General features: G+C 36.9%; 2 protein-coding genes across 3 annotated transcripts; both read left to right on the top strand.

The window, feature by feature from the left end:
• Positions 1 to 221: 221 nt before the first annotated feature.
• mpc1 (mitochondrial pyruvate carrier 1) lies at positions 222 to 3,945 on the top strand. Of its 2 annotated transcripts, XM_030162968.1 has the most exons (5): positions 225 to 405; positions 1,663 to 1,666; positions 2,004 to 2,100; positions 2,410 to 2,542; positions 3,138 to 3,945. In XM_030162968.1, exons 1-5 carry the CDS (start codon positions 335 to 337, stop codon positions 3,160 to 3,162), a joined length of 330 nt encoding a protein of 109 aa, XP_030018828.1. In that variant the 5' UTR covers positions 225 to 334; the 3' UTR covers positions 3,163 to 3,945. The 2 variants fall into 2 exon arrangements, with proteins under 2 accessions (XP_030018834.1, XP_030018828.1); XM_030162974.1 differs by lacking the exon at positions 1,663 to 1,666 and having other exon boundaries at positions 222 to 409.
• Positions 3,946 to 5,407: 1,462 nt separating this feature from the next.
• Positions 5,408 to 16,089, top strand: kifbp (kinesin family binding protein). The gene is made up of 13 exons (XM_030162943.1): positions 5,408 to 5,881; positions 7,259 to 7,357; positions 8,519 to 8,598; positions 8,736 to 8,794; positions 9,382 to 9,506; positions 10,478 to 10,571; positions 10,805 to 10,917; positions 11,025 to 11,174; positions 11,420 to 11,494; positions 12,248 to 12,410; positions 12,540 to 12,714; positions 12,815 to 13,000; positions 15,193 to 16,089. Exons 1-13 carry the CDS (start codon positions 5,429 to 5,431, stop codon positions 15,329 to 15,331), a joined length of 1,911 nt encoding a protein of 636 aa, XP_030018803.1. The 5' UTR covers positions 5,408 to 5,428; the 3' UTR covers positions 15,332 to 16,089.
• Positions 16,090 to 18,432: the final 2,343 nt, after the last annotated feature.

The raw sequence follows: 18,432 nt of genomic DNA, 5'->3' as shown, positions 1-18,432 counted from the left end.
ACCAACTCGTGGTCGTCTGTTGCCTTTTTTACGACCCCCTGGTAATTTGAGAGATAATGAAGGGTTCACATTTTCACACTAAAATGTCTCAGACCATAGGGAAGTGTCCTACCATTACTTGAACCTTATATCTACTCTGATGCACTGCCGACTGGTGGTGATACTGTGACAAAACACAACTTTACACCCAATACCGTGGAGAGATTACGACAGTGCCGTAAAGCGTAATGTTTTGTCTAAATTTGACCACCAGTCGTCCTCTGTACTGAACAATCCGTCGCCCTTCAACCTAACACTGGTGCTCCACTTACCTGCAGCAGACACACCACAAACCATGGCGGGGACAATTGCACGGAAAGCTATTGATCACCTGAAGAGTAAAGAATTCAGGGATTATTTGACGAGGTATGTGTTACACGTCGCTACGTTTCGATATTAGCAAACATGCTGTAGTAAGCAAGTTGGCCTTTGGGTGACTAACTCAGTTTACGACTGTCACCTAATGTTTAACTGTTTGCACAGTTTAATTTTACATTATTCCACCAATATAACCAGGCTTCACTGCCTTTTTAACAGTTTTGTGCTATGGCGCTTGATCATACATAAGTAGCGGTTATTTTTTTAAGCTAGTTAGCCCTGAGGAAGCTAACTTGTTTCTGTAGATGTTGTCCAACTCTAAGAGCTCCTTAGTCTGCTTAAGTTCGTTTGTATTCTATTTTGAGCTACCTGCGAATAATATCACGTTACACTTAGTGTTGAATTTTACCTCTAAATTAATTTGTGAAGGTGAATGATGGCCCTTCGCTTTTATTTGTTGACATGTCAGGAGATTCGTTAATGTGTACATGACGCTCTTGTGAAATGTGTGCACTTGTCACAGATTAGTCTCATATGACAATATTTACCTGCAAAATCATAATCAGATGACGCATGTTAATATGTTTACATGCGTCATCTGGTCTTTAAGGTGGTTGCATTTTTAAGGTACTCTAATCTGCTGGAAATACAGAAATAAAATGGACAGTAGATGTGAGTGTGAGTGATGAATAGAATTGCAACTATCTGATCTAATTGAATATTGTGAATGATGACTGAAAAAGTAAGCCTTCTGAGAGAATTCGATGCGTTTCTTTATCATATGGTAGTAAATATATGTGGTTTTGGATTGCTGGTTAAATGAAAGATTACATGAAAATTATTCTTTACATCTTCGCAAACAAAGTTTAGCTGCAGTGGTACATTTTTCATTCCCCTACTTGAACAATGTCTCACTGTCTTGAACTGCAAATAAAAATATGTAACATATCACACTTGAGAAGATGAGAAGGTTCATAGTACACATCATAAATTCAGAAATCATTCATTTTTCAAGCAGGTATTGTGGATAATATGGAAGTGAGCTGAGTGTGGGCAAGTTAAACTTTAACAATACTTCACTCTAACACTGTCCGTTATTACAAACACTGATGTGATGTGAAGACAGAAGAGGCTACATTTTCTTCATCAGGGTTCTCAAAATTTTTCAGATATGTCATCTCATGATTTTTATTATTGTCAGTAACAGATCTGTAACCCAATTTACAGTATCTCTCAAAGAACATAACTTATTTATGTGTCCCTCCTTCTCTTCTATGTTGGTCTGGATATGAAAACATCCCACAGCACTGTAAGTAGTCACCTTTTGTCAGTCAATCCAGTTCTGTTTTTTTGTGAGTAAATCTGTCCTCATTCATGACAGTCTCTTTGTTTTATCTCAGTTCTACTGTATTTGACGGTGCTGTGTGTTGGAGTATCTGTTAATGCCATACTGGATGTATTTGCGTTTCATTTCCTTAAGTGTAGTCATATTTTCATATAAATAGTTTTGATATAATAGAATTTATATTATTATTTATTTGTATTTTGACAATTGTGTGCTTGCTGTCTACCTTTCTCATTGTTTTCTATGGCCATCTCATGCCTCAGTGTAATTAATTGATTGCTTTGTGATGGTTTTTATGCAGCATTTCTGGGGTCCTGTGGCAAACTGGGGACTTCCTATTGCAGCCATCTCAGACATGAAGAAGAGCCCTGAGATTATCAGTGGCAGAATGACCTTTGGTAAGACACACAGACCCATAGTATGCACTGATAAACTTAGATGTACATAATGTTTACCTTTTTCTGCTGTACTTCACATTATAAGTGTTAGAATTGTGTCCTGTACATTATTTGAAATAGATTCTGTAAAGATATATTTCTTTTCTACCACTTTGGTGCTATGTCTCAGTTTTCTAGGTCACACTTGTTTGTCGACAATAAGTCTAGGTGACATACTTATACTACATGTTTATGTAAGAGTAGGAAGTGTCTAGTAAATATCATATTGGACGGCAGGGCTGTAAAGAATTCTTTTGTCTCTCCTCTCAGCTCTGTGCTGCTACTCACTGCTCTTCATGAGGTTTGCCTACAAAGTGCAGCCCCGCAACTGGTTGCTGTTTGCATGCCATTTGACCAATGAGTCAGCTCAGTTAGTCCAAGCAAGTCGTCTCATCAAATACAAGTAAGACATACTTTTACTCTTCTTTTTTTAATTATCAAGGTGAATGGGCTTTGTGTCATTAAACAGTAATGTCTGTAACATCATTTATCAAAACGGATTTCATCTGTTGTGTTTCCCCCACAGTGGAGGCTGTGTATCATTTTCTACAGTTGTCTAATTATAGAAAAATCCAAATTGTTGATTTTTGTGTTGAATTTTGGATCTAATTGCAAAAATTAAACATAATCAGAATTGTGTTTAGATTCATGTATAATTGTTGCTATTTGTTAACTATTCATATGTACAGAAGTAGTTGGTCACTGTCCACTGAATCCACGATGCTTCTACAGTATCAAACAACAGATTTGGTTTGTTGTTTTTCTGAGACTGGCGCTTATTTAACTCTCATGTCTGGAAATTGATTATTGGATTTTTCTGTCACACCTTGATTGATAAGTTATTCCACTGTATAGATCAGAGACTGTCAGCCAACATTTACTTATTGTTGGAATTCAGGAAAAAAGAGCTAAGTTTAAAAACTATGAAAAAACATAAAATGCCGCTTATGTAGTAAAACAAAAGAAGTTTATGTATGTCTGTGTCTGTAATCTTTCAGCATGGAGAAGAAGATGTCATCTTAGTGATGGACTGAAGCAGATTCAGAGACACCATGCTGCTCCAACAGCTGCCTAAACCTGGACATCAAAACTCATGGATCACATCTTATTAAAAATGTGGCACTTCAACATTTGTCATCTGACGATAGATTGTTATAACTGTAGATTTTAATCCCTTTTCTGTATTATCAGAAAAAACAGACATTTTCCTCTAATAACTAAGGTCAGCTGATAGGATTTCTTTTTACATTTTTAAAATATTTAAGGTCACACACACTGTTAACTGTCGAGTGTCTGCTTCACACTTGCAAAGACATTTGAACAGTCATCGGGATGATATTTCACTATTGGGTCATTGCCTTTAATATTTGTATCACTTTTTCACTTTGTTGGTAATAAAGATTTCAATGGTATATAATGAAGAACAACATCTAAAGTTAGTTCATGCACCTTTCCACATTGTGACTGAGCGTATGGATTTCATTCATCAACATGTATTTAAACACACAAACACACAGGCAGTTCAGTTGTGATATTGTTGTGCCTGTCAGCAATATTAATATACAATGAAAACAGAGTGCAGTGTAATGTAGATCTGACTTGAGTATGACCTTATGGTTAAGTTAAGAGTGTCTGGGCTATAATTTTGCATGGCTGTGGGAGACAAATCTGTCAGTGCTGACCAAACCTACTATTTGTTTTTGTCATGTGTCATTCATATTAATTTATTGTCTTTGTGAAATATTTTCCCTGATTGAGTTGATTCTCTGAGTTTGTTCAAATAAACAGGCAAAGACAACTAAAACAGCATTGTTTGAATTGTTCTTCTTCTTCTGATTATTATTATTATTGTTATAACTATTATTATTAGTATTATTTGGCCTGCTGATTTGTTAGGATTTTTTATACTTCGTTTAAACACTTTACTTTTTACTCAGTTAAAAGTGAATAATTCTTATCCTAAAAATAAAGTGTGTTATATTTAACCCTCAAAGACCTGAACAACCACCAGCAATCAAAAGCTTCTACTGATCTGAAATGTTTCATTAACCCTCTGGCATCCCATCCACCAAGGCCCTTACTAAGCACCAAGTGTGCCTTTTTGGCACACTTGTGGAATAATGTCAAAAAATTTTTCTTACAGTTTGCTCTTTTACACTTTTTTCTATTTCATCAACTTGAGCCGTAAATAAAAATACCAAATACTCTATAATTGTCACATTTTTTCACCCTTTAAATGCCGTGTTTGTAATATAAACAAACCATTTTTTGATGCAAAAAACAAAAAATTATTTTTTTTCAATATACTACATAAAAAGTGGATCCCATATTATTTGATTTTTACATCCTGGCATATGTCAATGATTAACTCCAACTTTGGTTAATTTGCATTTTTATTTTTGGCGCTAGGTCCAATGTTCAAAAATACTAGCATCTGTCACCAAGTGTGCCAAAAATGCACACCTATAAATCAAACTATTAAATATTATATATTGATTTATTTTTCTGCTCTAATTTGATTTTATTTTCGTAAATCAAGGTCAGCCCTAATCATACATATCAAATGGAAGAAATAGTGCGTTTTAGGCACACTTGGGAGACGGATGCTAGTTTTGTAATTTTCTTTTGTTTATAATGTGCAAATTTTAGCTGGTGGCTAGAATTTAAAAGATCATGCAAAAATGAACAACTTTTGAATTCTAACCTTTATTTAAATTGTGAAAAATAATATTAAGTTTTTTAACACAAAGTGCAAAGTGTGCCTTAAAGGTGCACCCGGATACCGGAGGGTTAAAAAACTGGTAAAAATGCAGTGTCTCAGCTTTTTAGCAGCATTAGATATGATCCATCTGGATGTCCGAAGGTGCTGTAGTGAACATGGAAACACCATTATCTTCTGCAATATTAACTCACCATGAAAATAGTTCTATGTCTTTAAGGGTTTAATAAAGTGTCAGGTAGGTTTTGATCTCACTAAAAGCATTAGATAGATTAGATTAGATTAGATTAGATAGAGAAATCAAAGACTGTGATCCTCACACATATATCCAGTGTATGTATATAACAAATTATATTATCATTGAGTGGCCTGAAGGGTAACATTGAGATAATCAGACACAATCTGATAATTAATACAAATATGAGAATGAATGGCTATAGGTCACAATTTATGCTAAAAAAAAAAAAAAATCACTTGGCCAGTGTCCACTAGATGGCAGTAATGAAACAGAGCGTAACAGCTAAAAAAAAAAAAGATCTAAAACCAAAGAAGAAGAAGAAGAAGACCAACATGGCGTCCGTCAACAGTGATGAGTGGAGAGCTATCTGCGAAAAATTCACCAACGCCCAAAACCTCACAGAAGTCGAATCCTTACATGACCCAGAAAACGACCCGTTCCGTTCCAAATACAAGGCCAGGGAGCTCCTCAGAGAGATATACTGCTCACTGAAGAGTTTCGAGGCCGTCGAAGGCGAGGAGGACAGCGGCGGAGAGAGCGGCGACCAGCGGCCGGAGCAGCCGGTGGACGGGCAGCGGGAGGACGGGTTCGGGGACGGACTCAGCGGAGACTCTCCGGCTGGGCTGCGGGTCGCTAAACTCGGAGCTGTAGAGTATTACCTGGGCGTGAACCATGTGGACACAGAGGAACTGTCAGCCGGCCAGGAGCACCTGATGAACTGCGTGAAGCTGCTGGAGAAATGCAGAGTATCATCCGACAATGTGTCTCTGTTCATCCATGTCAGGGTAATGTCTGTCCAACACAAACATGTACATGAGTCTGTAAACAACAACACAGTGCTTTAGGAAGGCTTTGTGTCATTTGATAGAACTGAAATTAGGCTCAAGTAAACTGCAATGCTGCTAAAAATTATATTATTAATCATTAAATATGCATTAGGAATGTAACGATTATCGGTATAATGATAAACCGTGGTAAAACTCCCGACCGTTAGTATTACCGTTTAAATTCAAATTATCATGATAACCGTGTTTGATTACCGCACTTTGAAAACTTATGGTACTGTATATTTCCTGGAGAGACAGTATCTATCTATCTATCTATCTATCTATCTATCTATCTATCTATCTATCTATCTATGAAAAAGAAACTAAAACTCCAACTTGCTATGGAAAATGGTCAGTGTCCATAAGGTGCCATCTTTAATGCACATTGTATGTTTGATGTTTACATGTTAATATTTGAATGTTTCTGCCAACAAAAAGTACATAGTGCCTATTATTTTGTTTTATTTGTTCATCACAATTAAAACACTATTAGAACAAGTAATGTGTACAATATGTATTAGATAAATATCAATATAAGTAAAAGAAGTATACATGAATAAATAGAAATACATGTATATTGTACTTTCATCAGGCTAATTGATTTTTATTTCACCTTTATTTAACCAGATAAGACCCACTGAGATCAAGATCTGGCCAAGTCGTCATAAACTCATGTCATAATGATGAATATAAGTTAAAAAGACGGATTTCAAACAGTAAATTCAAATTAGCAGTAGTTTAGAAGATTGTAAACAAAGTGATTATGTTAAGTGCAGTTGTTGGTGCCTACAGTAACAGTAAATACACAGGTTCAGTGCAATGGTGTCCCATTGTCTCTTGAGTAAAATATTCTGAAAAGCTTCCAGAAAAATGAGTTCAGATATTATCAGTTCGCGTTAAGTATTCCATGCAGAGGGGGTAGCAAAGCTGAGTGGTTGTTTCCCAGATCAGTTTGAACTCAAGAAACAACCAAGTGATATAAGTCACAGGAACGTAGGGCATAATGACTGGTGGTCCTGCTGGTCCTCTGTAATAGACAGTAGAGGTAAGAAGGAAACTGACCAAGTAGAGCCTCATGAATCAGAATCGTCCCATGGGTCTGCCTGTGTATGCTCAAAGAAGTCCATTCAGCTTTGGCATACAGATCATAATGATGAGTCAGACGACTACAGCCTGTAACAAATCTCAACACACAGGGATAAACAGGTCTATACATGAGACCTTGTATTTTATATATAGCCAGAACTATTAGAAAATGTACTGTCCGTCATGAACAGGTATAGATTATTCTGATGTAGGTGATGCTGAATATATGTTGACTATTTGCGTTGACAGAATCAGTTGGGCATCCTCTGGGCAGGCCGGGATGAGACTGAGGAGGCTCAGGGCTTCCTAGAAACAGCAGAATCCATCTACCAACGATATATGAAAGAGGTAAGGTTAGTTGCTTAACTGTTCACATCAACACCAAATGCTTGATGGAAGCAGAGGTTCCACTGACACCACAAGGTTTTATCAGACTCCTAAAGGTGGTAGAGGTGATGCCATCCTGAACATGTGTACTCTTCCTTCAGCAGGATAAAGACTTTTACATCCTTCCTAGATTAGGAATCTGAATAATTATGTAGTTTGTCACATTTTCAAAGTATGGTAACTGTTACTTGTTTTTATTTATTTATTTATTTTTGTATCACAAACAAGTGCTTCTTTAAGTGAGAGGAATCAGGGAAGCTACTGTGATCACAAATTTACAGATCATCTCATTTTCCCCCTGGATACAGTGAAGGCTGTGGTGGGGGGGGCCTTGAACAAAGGGATCACTGTGGTAAAACCTTTGGCATACTGCAAGAAGGTTTAATTAAAAGCTCCCTTTCAACACCAGTAAAATAATATTTCTATTTGTTAAAGCACTACAGTGCCATCAAACCAGTGTAATGGCACAATTGCAGTTGCAGAAAAAACAGAAATTCATATAGTGCAGTGCTTTTTAAATAGCAGTGTTTTCGATAAAGACCTGGAGGTGGTACAAAATTTGACGGAGGTTGTCACTTATTAATTTTCTATGCAGGAATGTAACTGACTTTTGAATACTGAAGCCTGAGGGATGCAAACACATGAAATCAGTTTCCTAGCCCACAGATATAGACTAATAAACCATGAAGCTAAGCTGATGATCATACTGTTACAGTAGTGGTTTTTATGCAGACAGGAATAAATCTAAAGTTGAGGGGAAGGAGGAGAGTGTAGAGCCATGCAACCAGGGATGACTCTATTACAAAGAAAGCTTAAGTAGTTTTAGCAAACATAAACAGACCTCACATTGATAATTGTGCCATATCACTGTGCGCGCCTTGAGTATGTGTTCATAGAAAAGCACTATATAAATTGAATCTATTATTATTATTATTATTGTTATTGTTATTATTATTATTATTATTATTATTATTATTATTATTATTATTATTATTATTATTATTATCATAATGTGTTCCTGTTGGTTAAGTGGACATAGTCAAGTGTTTTGGGGGTTTCATCAGATTGTTTGAGGAGAATTCAATTCACTCGTAAAAACAGGGTGTGTTTGTTTTTTTCTAGGATGGAAGTCCTCCCACTGATATGACAGAGTATTTCTCTGCTGAGGAAAATAAGCTGACACATCAGGAAAGGACCAAGAGGTAACATTGATGTCCCCAAACAAATCACCCACATATGCATGTTATGGGACTTTGTTTATTTTATTAATGTATTATCTCACTGTCTTGTTGTCTGCTTTTCCATGTTCCACTTCTCTTTTACTTCTGTCACCTACCAGGTTTGAGCTGGCCTATACCCACTCAATGTACTACCTTGCTCAAGTCTATAAAAACCTAGGTGAGTCTAGTTTAGTTGGAGATTTATTGTTAAAATGTTATGTTATGAATGACTCCACCAAGCTGAACATTTTAGAAATAAAAAGTTTTGAAACTTATCACTGAAAAGAGGAATGATCATTTGTGTAGTGAAATGCGGTTAGATTCACTGCTTGGGAACAGATTGTTCATTATTGTTTCCTAACTACCATGTGTGTCCACTAGAGGGCAGAGCACAGCCTTGAGACCATGAAGGACTTCTGGAGTTACATGAACATACATAAACAATCTAGTGACAGTGAAGGTTGCTGTTTTGTTCTTTATAAGATCATGGCGGTAAAGGTGACAGCAGAGCTATTGCTGTGCATCTTATGGATGTGAAATTATAGTTTTTTGTGACATACACAACTGTCACTTCAAACACATACAGGATATGCAAGACAGAATATATTTCAGCCTTAAAATTCATCGTTATTAGATATTTCCCAGTACTCATAAAATCATATGGCATTTATAAATCCACTTTTGCCAGTATGAATAACTGAGTTGAGTCACTGATTTGATTTATTTGTTGATGGTAATATTAACTTGAGTGTTTTTATGTTCCAGGTCAAACTGAGCGTGCTGCCACTTACTGCCACAGTACCCTTCAACGACAGTTACAGTTAAATCAGTACAATCCAATGGAGTGGGCTCTAAATGCTGCTACATTGTCACAGTATTATATCACAAAGGTATGACTTGATTTGTCATTATGTAGCGTGTTACATGTTATCCCATACGAAATTGAACATTTTACGTATAATTTGATTTAAATTGACTGTAAGCTGTAACCTCAAATCTAGAAAAGTTTTTCATCTTTGTATCTATTTAAAGAATATGAACAGTTCTTTGCATCATCTTCTTTGCCTTCATTGTCAAAATATAAACATAGGATTAAATCTAATGATTTTGATCATGTGGCAAAACTTCCTTTGAGTTAATCACCAGACATCAACCCTGCCTCTTCTCTTCAAAATTTTGACACTGAAAACACTTTATGTATGTCTGTATTTTAGTGTCTTTTAGAAACAAGTTAACTGTCAAATGTCACTACTAAGTTAAAGAAATAAATACCTAAATTGTTAAATGTAAATCACTTAACATGAAATTCAGAGTAATTAATCAAATGTGAAACTGTACTCCAAAGTAACAGCAAAACATTAAAAATATTGTCATCAGTTATTATCAGTACATTTTTTTGCTTGTTTAACTTAAATTCAAACCATCATGAAATCACATAACAAGTATGGAGTAACTATGGCAAAACAGCAGTAGTGACAAAAATAATATCATCACCCAGAAAAGACAAAAGGCATACCATCAGATTAATCAGATTATGAGATTAAATAAATGCTACTTTTCAATTTAACAGTGGTACATTATCGATCGGTGTTTTGTTATATATTCTACTTTTCAAAAAAAAAAGCTGATAAATTCAAAGGTGCTAAAATAAAACGTAAAGGATTACATTTAGCATTTTTTTTCCTCTGGATCTTTTTGAAGACAGAAAAGATTAATTAAGAACTATTAAATTATCCGTGTTGATTGACATGAGGTATTTTGTTGTTATAAATCACCTTCCGAGCTTCATATAGTATAAGATCTGCTCTAGATGTTCATTAACAGTGTAACAGCACTCATGTAATAAATATTTGTCTTTTAGGGTCGTTACATGGAAGGCAGACATTGCCTTGCTGCAGCTACTGTCATTTCAGGTTTGGCAGGGGAGGTGCCTTCTGAGGCCGCAGCACAAGAGAGTAAGTATTTATTTAAATCAGTAATTACAAAACTTTTAAAAACATGTTATGTACTTTTGTCTGGACTTAGTGTGATCCTCAATAACTAATCAAATAGGAAACAGCATGTCTGTCGCAAAGTATCTCGATACATTCCCTGCGTTGTTTTGTGTCACCCACACTCTGTCTCTGCATGTTACTTTTTCAAAATCTGTTTATTCTCATAATGTTTTTTGTTCTTCTGTCTGATCCAGGTGAGACAGAGTGTGAACGCAGGGAGCAGCTAAGACAGAAGAGGGCAGAAATTGCAAGATGTTGGATCAAATACTGTCTCAACCTCCTGCAGGATGCGAAGAAACTGCTGGAGGTACTGCACTGTTGTACATCTGTGTGTAAACATTTGTGGCATCTCATCCATGCCTGATTATGCATGGGATCACGTGTAAATATGCTTATATGTGTGTTTCTTACCAGGACAACATTGGAGAACTGGATACTGATCGTCAAGAAGAGCTGAAGAACGCAAGAAGACTTGAGGAGGAGGAGGAAGAGAAGGGGAGGAAGAGTGCTCTGCTGTTTGGCTCTGAAGACACCTTCGACTCCATCGCTAGCCTGGAGGAAAAGGTCAGTTTGTTTATTTATCCATCAGCTATCACTGCTTTACAACTAGCAGTGTGATGGTATTGTGACAGATTAAGTTGTACTGTTGAAAGAAACATGAACTTTTCCTTAGTAACAGCTGAAATGTAACAATAAAACACTGGCTTAACAGACAAAAGTGCTTTCATTACTTTTTCATCATATATGATAGTTAAATATTAATTTCATAATTGGAGTTAACATTCAGTTTTCTACTTTTGGGTTCTTAGGTGCATTGTTTGTTTCCATTGGACTTCACTGAAGCAAGAGCTGTGTTTCTGGTGGGACAGAATTATATCACCCAGGTTTGTGCAACACACACTGAAGTGGTCTGGTAGAAGGAATCATCAACATACAGAACTGATAAATGGTTTTTAATATTAACATGAATTCTGTATATTTGCATAAATGGCACAGATGCACACTTGGCCTGCGAACTTCATTGAAATATTTTGTGATAACGAGTGCTGATGGGTTGTACAAATTACGACATTATAAATGCACCAAGGTATTTCTACACAGAGATGATAATCATCCAGCTTTTATGTTCATTACATTTTTACCTCCGCCAGGAGGTATTGTGATCGCTTTACTTTGTGTGTTTGCGTGTTTGTTTGGGTGTTTGTTTGTTTGTTAGCAGGATGACTCAAAAAGTCATGGACGGATTTTCATGAAATTTTCAGGAAATGTTGATACTGGCACAGGGAAGAAATGATAAAATTTTTAGTGGTGATCGGGGGGGGTGACAAATCTGTCTTGGCGGAGGTCTGCGCTCTCCCAGTGCTTTTCTTGTTAACTATATTTTTCTCTTAAACATTTGCTTCAGGAAACAAATCTACACCAATAAGCATGTTCGTGCATTTTAATTTTGATAGATAAAAACTGGTTGTTATTGTTCTATTTGGAGATTTCTTGTGATAGTAAAGTAGGTTCAACTAATTTATAGTAAGGAGTATAGCAGGTTGGATTATTATCTTAACACTTTGATCCAGATTCAGCCTCAGATGGTGTTACAGTATTGAATTGAACTAGTTTTTGACGCTATCTCACTCTTGTAGGCCAAGGACTATTTTCAGATGGATGGCTATGTGACAGACCACATAGAGATCTTGCAGGACCACAGTGCTCTGTTCAGAGCCCTGGCTTTCTTTGAGGAGGACCTGGAGCGACGTTGTAAAATGCACAAAAGACGAGTGGATATGCTAGAGCCAATCTGTAATGGTAATGTCTGTTCTGTGTGTTTTCAGATACGGTAGAAAAGTGAAATAACAGAACAATTAAGTTCTCACTCAAATAATTTTGCAAGATAATGAATGAGTAAATGTGACATCTCTGTGTTTTTCTCCACAGAGTTGAACACCCAGTACTACCTTATGATCCGTAGACAGCTGATGTTTGAGTTGGCTGAGACCTACAATGAAATGATGGATCTGAAACTTACCCTGGCCAACAGACAAGCAGATACACAGTCATTAGATAACCACACCATTAAGAAATTCAACCACCTCTGCTCTGCTTCTGCCAAGTAAGTGTGAAGAAACACCAGTGACTCTTTCTGAGCATTTGCATTTAGACACTCAGAATATTTTTTTTTCTGTCATTCATCTTTAATCTGTACATTTCAGGTACTTCCAGATGTTCTTGGACTCTCTGTGTTCTCCAGAGGGGAAGTTTCCAGAACATCTAGAGGAGGAAGTGCTCAGACCTGCTCTGGTGGCTCGTTTCAGAGTCGCCCGACTCCACAGCCGCCTCATCAGCTCCTCACCCCCTGTTCAGCTGGACAACCTCAACAGGGCTCTGGAAAACTACAAGTATGTATTTGTGGTTTTTATGCAGCTGTACATCCAAACACATACTGGGTGAAATATTAAGGCTGGGTTGCACCATCGTGGATTCATTTCCAAAACTGATTAAATCATGGTTTATCTTGCGATTTTATGTGTGTGATGCAGCTGAAAAACACAGGTGATACTGGTAACATTTATGATGGATCAGATCCATTTAAAGGTGTGTAAGACTTCAGGTGATAATCCTATCTGTTGGTATGAAACATCACTAGGTCATGTATCTTTATACTTAGGGCTGGATCTCCTGAAGGTTTGCATGTTAAAACGTGTGCAAACTCATTGCACACAAAAAAAATGTACAAACTGACATACTAACAGTGTGCACGAAAGGGTTGTGTCTTTCAAAGGTGCAAAGTAGCGTGTCTGCATCCAGTTAGTATGTTTGCCGTATCCCAGAGCAGTTTTTCCAGCGTACTGTGTCCATGATGACAACCAGTAGCGCACGCAAAATCCTCATTTAAATAGGGCAGTCTCCAAGACTTTGCACCTGCTCTCATTTGCGCAGGCAATCTTAGTTGATCACCCGCAAACCGTGGTTCAACCCCACATATGCAAAATTCTAGATTGGGCAGGCAAATTGGGATCTTAGTAGATCTGGCCTTATGCCCCCTAATTTGGGCAGAGAGGAGATAAGCCCAAAAGGAAGGTGTGAATTTTCAAGTTATGGTTTTGTGTTTTTTCTCCTGTGTTTAGGCCTCCAGTCGCTGACATGAATTTAATACCCGTATTTGTTTTTCTAATGGGCTTCAGAGTTGTTCAACTAAGTTCTGGAGTAAGAAATAACAGCTTTATAGTGTTTATTAAAGGTGTGGTGTGTAAGATTTAGGGGGATTTAGAAAGACCTAAGAGGAGAGTGGAATGTTATCTTGTAATTTTGTTTTCATTAGTGTGTGAGTGCATGAAAATGAGAATCATGTTTACGTATCCCTATCTTGATACCATAAAAAATCTGTCATCTGTAATAATCTCAGCCAATCATTTAAACTAGTTTTTATGAAAAAATTGGTCATGCTTACCCACACCTATATCTACACTTTGTTGGGCACCGGGGATAAACATTATCAGGGTTCTTCAGCATTGTTTGCCAAATAGTATCAGGAGAGAAGTTATTTTGGTGAAACATGTCTCCATAAGGAAGCGTGTGGAGCTGCATTAAATCCACACAAAATAAAACAGCACACAATATGTTTCTTTGCCCAAACTTTCCATTTTCAGGATATAGTTGCAGCTCAGAGGTTGTTGTAGTGAGAGGGACTTTCAAAGCGGTAATGCACAGATAGTGGAAACAAGGAAAATGCCAGATGTCCTTATTCCAACAGAATACTTGAGAAAGGCAGACTAGTTGGTGGTGGATGTAGACATGTTACTTCTCTGCTGAACTTTGTGTTGGCTCTGGTGGACAACAGTGTGCATGCATGTGTTCAGGAAGGAGCAGTGTTAGACAGATAACCAAGGGGAGGCGTGGAATTTCTCATTTGACTACTGGCAAAATCTGCTACTGGCTTTTCTAAACATAATCCACTGCCACTTTAACTAAAAGGCCAAAAACGGACAAACTAATCACTGACTTTAAGGGTAAGGGCCTCTCAGTTTTATGCAACTTAACCACTTGATGTCACTGAAGATTACACACTGAATTTTCAACTGTCCCAAACGGCTGGGCCAGTGAGGCCACACAAAACCCAAAAACCACCGAAGGGGAGGCAAGGGGTATTGTTTGTTTCTTTGTTACTTTGTTTGTTAACACTCTAGCAGCAAAACTATTGGTTGAATTCATACCAGATTTTGTTTATATATTGCCAGTGATCCGGAATAGATGTCATAGCATTTTGTGGAAAGTAGGTTAAAGTTCAAATTTTAGATGAATTTTGTAATCTTTTTTTTATTCCATTTACTTGTAATGGGCGAAATTTCAAATGTCTATAAAAACATCAATTTTGTTTCAATTTACTTCAAACTTGGCACATATATAGAGGCAACTGATATGCTGACATCAGCACACATAAACATGATGACATCAGCTGGATAGATGCCAAAATAAGCTAAAATACATGTGAGGGGTGGGGTTAGTTGCGCCTGGCACCACTTGTTAATTAAGTTTTTTGGTTTGAAAACTTACAGTGTATGTCTGTCTTTCATCTCCTCCTGTTGTGTAGATACGTGGTGCAGTATTGTGAAGCCCACCCTGAGGCAGGAGCGGCGGTGGAGACAGAGCTGGAGCTGAGTACAGAGATGGTCGGCCTGCTTCCCCTCAAAATCAACCGGCTCAAAGCTCGGATGGCTGCAAACAACTGAACAGGACTTTACACTGACCGGATGTCAGCTTGACTCGATGCTTCAAGTCCATTCACTTGAGCCAATCAATCACAATAAATAACCTTAAAATCTATAGCGTTTCAACCATTAGAGGAGCTGAATGGCAGACTGACTCTTTTGCTTCTTGCATGCAGCTTTCCTTTCCACATATTACAGTATGGTACATGCTGTACACGTGTACTCTGTGTAGTAAAACCTGTGAGTTTAGAATTCATCTCAAAAAGGAAGAAAAATTCTATACTTGTATGTGTCTCTGATAGATGGTATATTGTTAGAGAAACCTTACAAGCCTTTTTCTCAGCTTGGGAAGGAACTCACTAGAGAACTTTAACTAAAATATCAGATGTTTGTCATGCAGGAAAACATTACCTTATGCCTCCTTTTGGAAGATATGTACAGAACTTTAATATTTTTTTTTATTATTATTATTATTTTGTTACCTTGTCATCCTCTGTGACCCTGGTGAAATCCCTTCTTGGTATCGTTTACTGTTAATCATATTGATTTTCATTTAATGTGGCTTTATTTGCTGTAAAGCAGTTCAGCACACTGTTTATGGAAACTAATTCCTCTTAAAACACTGACTGTGTGGGCTATACTAAATTAAAAACTTAAAAACTCATTAATCTGCATGATGCTTAGTGTTTTTTTTAAATCTGTCTCAATGCAGTCCTGTTTTATGTGGATACTGTATGTAGTCACAATAAACCAATAAAGTGATGCATATTTATGGGATTTTATCAATATCTGCCTTTTAATTCCAATGAATGAGTGCAAACTGGTTGTTGTTTTTGTTTTGTGTGTCTCAGCATAAGTTACTACCCAAGTTCAATATGATGTACAAAGCTGAAATTATCAGTTTGGAGCCCTGGTGAGTCATAAAGAACATATTTTTCAGGACAAGTAAATTGCTTAGTGCGGGGAAATGTTAACAGGAAATTCTATGTTCATGATAGTAAAGTTACTGTGACTTAAAATCGCTATTGAAGACTAACATTTGGACTAAAACACATTTTTGTTTTTATATGTCTGTATGTATAAAGCATCTTGTTATGCATACATTGTCTCATTGTTAGACATTTATCATAATAGTTTTTTGGGGATTTTTTGTGTCTGGTTTTCAGTATGACAGTCATTCACAGGAACTGACATTAAGTCACTTGATTATTTTGTCTGAAAGAAAACACACATCACCTCCCTCACACACAAGTATGAGTCAAAGTACTGACGGTAAATTGCAGCATGTTAAAAATAAAAAATACAAAAAAAAAAAACAAAAAACGTTTGCGCAATGGAAACCTGAATTGCTTGCTTTAATTTAAGCTCGCAATATCTTTTCTGATGCTTGTCCACACATGTTTTGAAATACCTGCTTAGCACCAACAAGCATGTAAGTGATGTTTTGTTAATAACAGGATGATGAGGCTTACAGGAAAATCCAGTCACAAAAAGTGCATATCCTGATTTACTCCACCTTAAGGATTACAGTCAAATTCACATGTGCATGACTCAATTTAATATCCGTAAATCAGACACTATTTTTTCAAAAGTTCTAAATAAAAAAACTTCTTTCTTAAAGGTGACCGGTATTATTTTTTTTATGTGGAGCATGTCTTTGAGTGAATGTAGGATATCATGCTGGCGTGTTTGGATTTTCAGTTTTAGCAGTTACAAAGACTAAAGGTAGAGAGAGTTGTTTTCCTATAAATCTTTTCTGCATCATTTGGCAGGTTATGCACCCACGTATATCAGAATTCATTCTGCCTGAGATAGTTAACAACCTGAGGGAAGAGCAGAGTGGCATGATGAGACGCTAACACAAAGCCGCACTCAATTGAATTAAATGTCAGCTCATTGTTTTTTTCACTTATTTAATCAGGAAAACAGATATCCAATTCAAGTATTACAGCATATACAACACATAATATTCAGAAAAAAAAAAAAAACCCTGATTGCCCAAAGATCCCATGTGACACACATTTGAAGACACATATTTGTCAGACATTTAACACATTTTTTTCAAACTAAAAGTTACTCCATTACCTCACTGTATGTATAAAACCCAGGGAGGCTTTGTGTTTTCATTTTGCTTTATTTTTTTTCCCTTTAGACTGATGTAATGACTCTGTTGTGCTTGTATATGCCATATGTAATGATCTGTGTGTGTTTTTGGCGAGTGTGTTCACCACAGCGTGAAAATAGCACTGTTTCTACTATACGGTCATAAACTCTGGTTACTCAGACAATAGACTTGAATCCCACATAATGTGATGAGGGTGGGAATGGAAACCATGCAGACTATAAAAACTGACTTTTATATAGACATCATAACACACTGCCTGCTGCATAAAAACACATAGCACATATTAGTGGCTGTAGACATAACACTCTATTAGGATAAGGCCTGTATAAGTGGGTGTCATGCATATGTCTAATAAACGCGCTGTCACTTATAGAATGTTTGTGCGTATGTACACTCAACAAAAATATAAACACACCACTTTCGTTTTTGCTCCCATTTGTCATGAGCTGAACTCAAAGATCTAAAACTTTTTCTGTGTACACACAAGGTTTATTTCTCTCAAATATTGCTCACAAATCTGTCTAAATTTGTGTTAGTGAACACTTCTTTGCTGAGATAATCCATCCACCTCACAGGTGTGGCATATCAAGATGCTGATTAGACAGCATGATTTTTGCACAGGTGTGCCTTAGGCTGGCCACAATAAAAGGCCACTCCAAAATGTGCAGTTTTATCACACAGCACAATACCACAGATGTCACAAGTTTTGAGGGAATTTGCAATTGGCATGCTGACTTCAGGAATCTCCACCAGAGCTTTTGCCTGTGAATTGAATGTTCATTTCTCTACCATAAGCCACCTCCAAAGCTGTTTCAGAGAATTCATGAAGAAGACTGCGCGAGGAAAATGGTGGTCACACCAAATACTGACTGGTTTTCTGACCCCCCTGGACCACCCAATACAGTAAAAGTGCACATTTTAGAGTGGCCTTTTATTGTGGCCAGCCTAAGTCACACCTGTGCAATAATCCTGCTGTCTAATCAGCATCTTGATATGC

This window comes from Sphaeramia orbicularis, chromosome 3, assembly GCF_902148855.1.
Source record: "Sphaeramia orbicularis chromosome 3, fSphaOr1.1, whole genome shotgun sequence".
In the NCBI taxonomy this organism is placed as follows: Eukaryota; Metazoa; Chordata; class Actinopteri; order Kurtiformes; family Apogonidae; genus Sphaeramia; species Sphaeramia orbicularis.
Note: the sequence above shows the minus strand (reverse complement) of the source record. Positions and strands in the feature narration are given on the sequence as shown.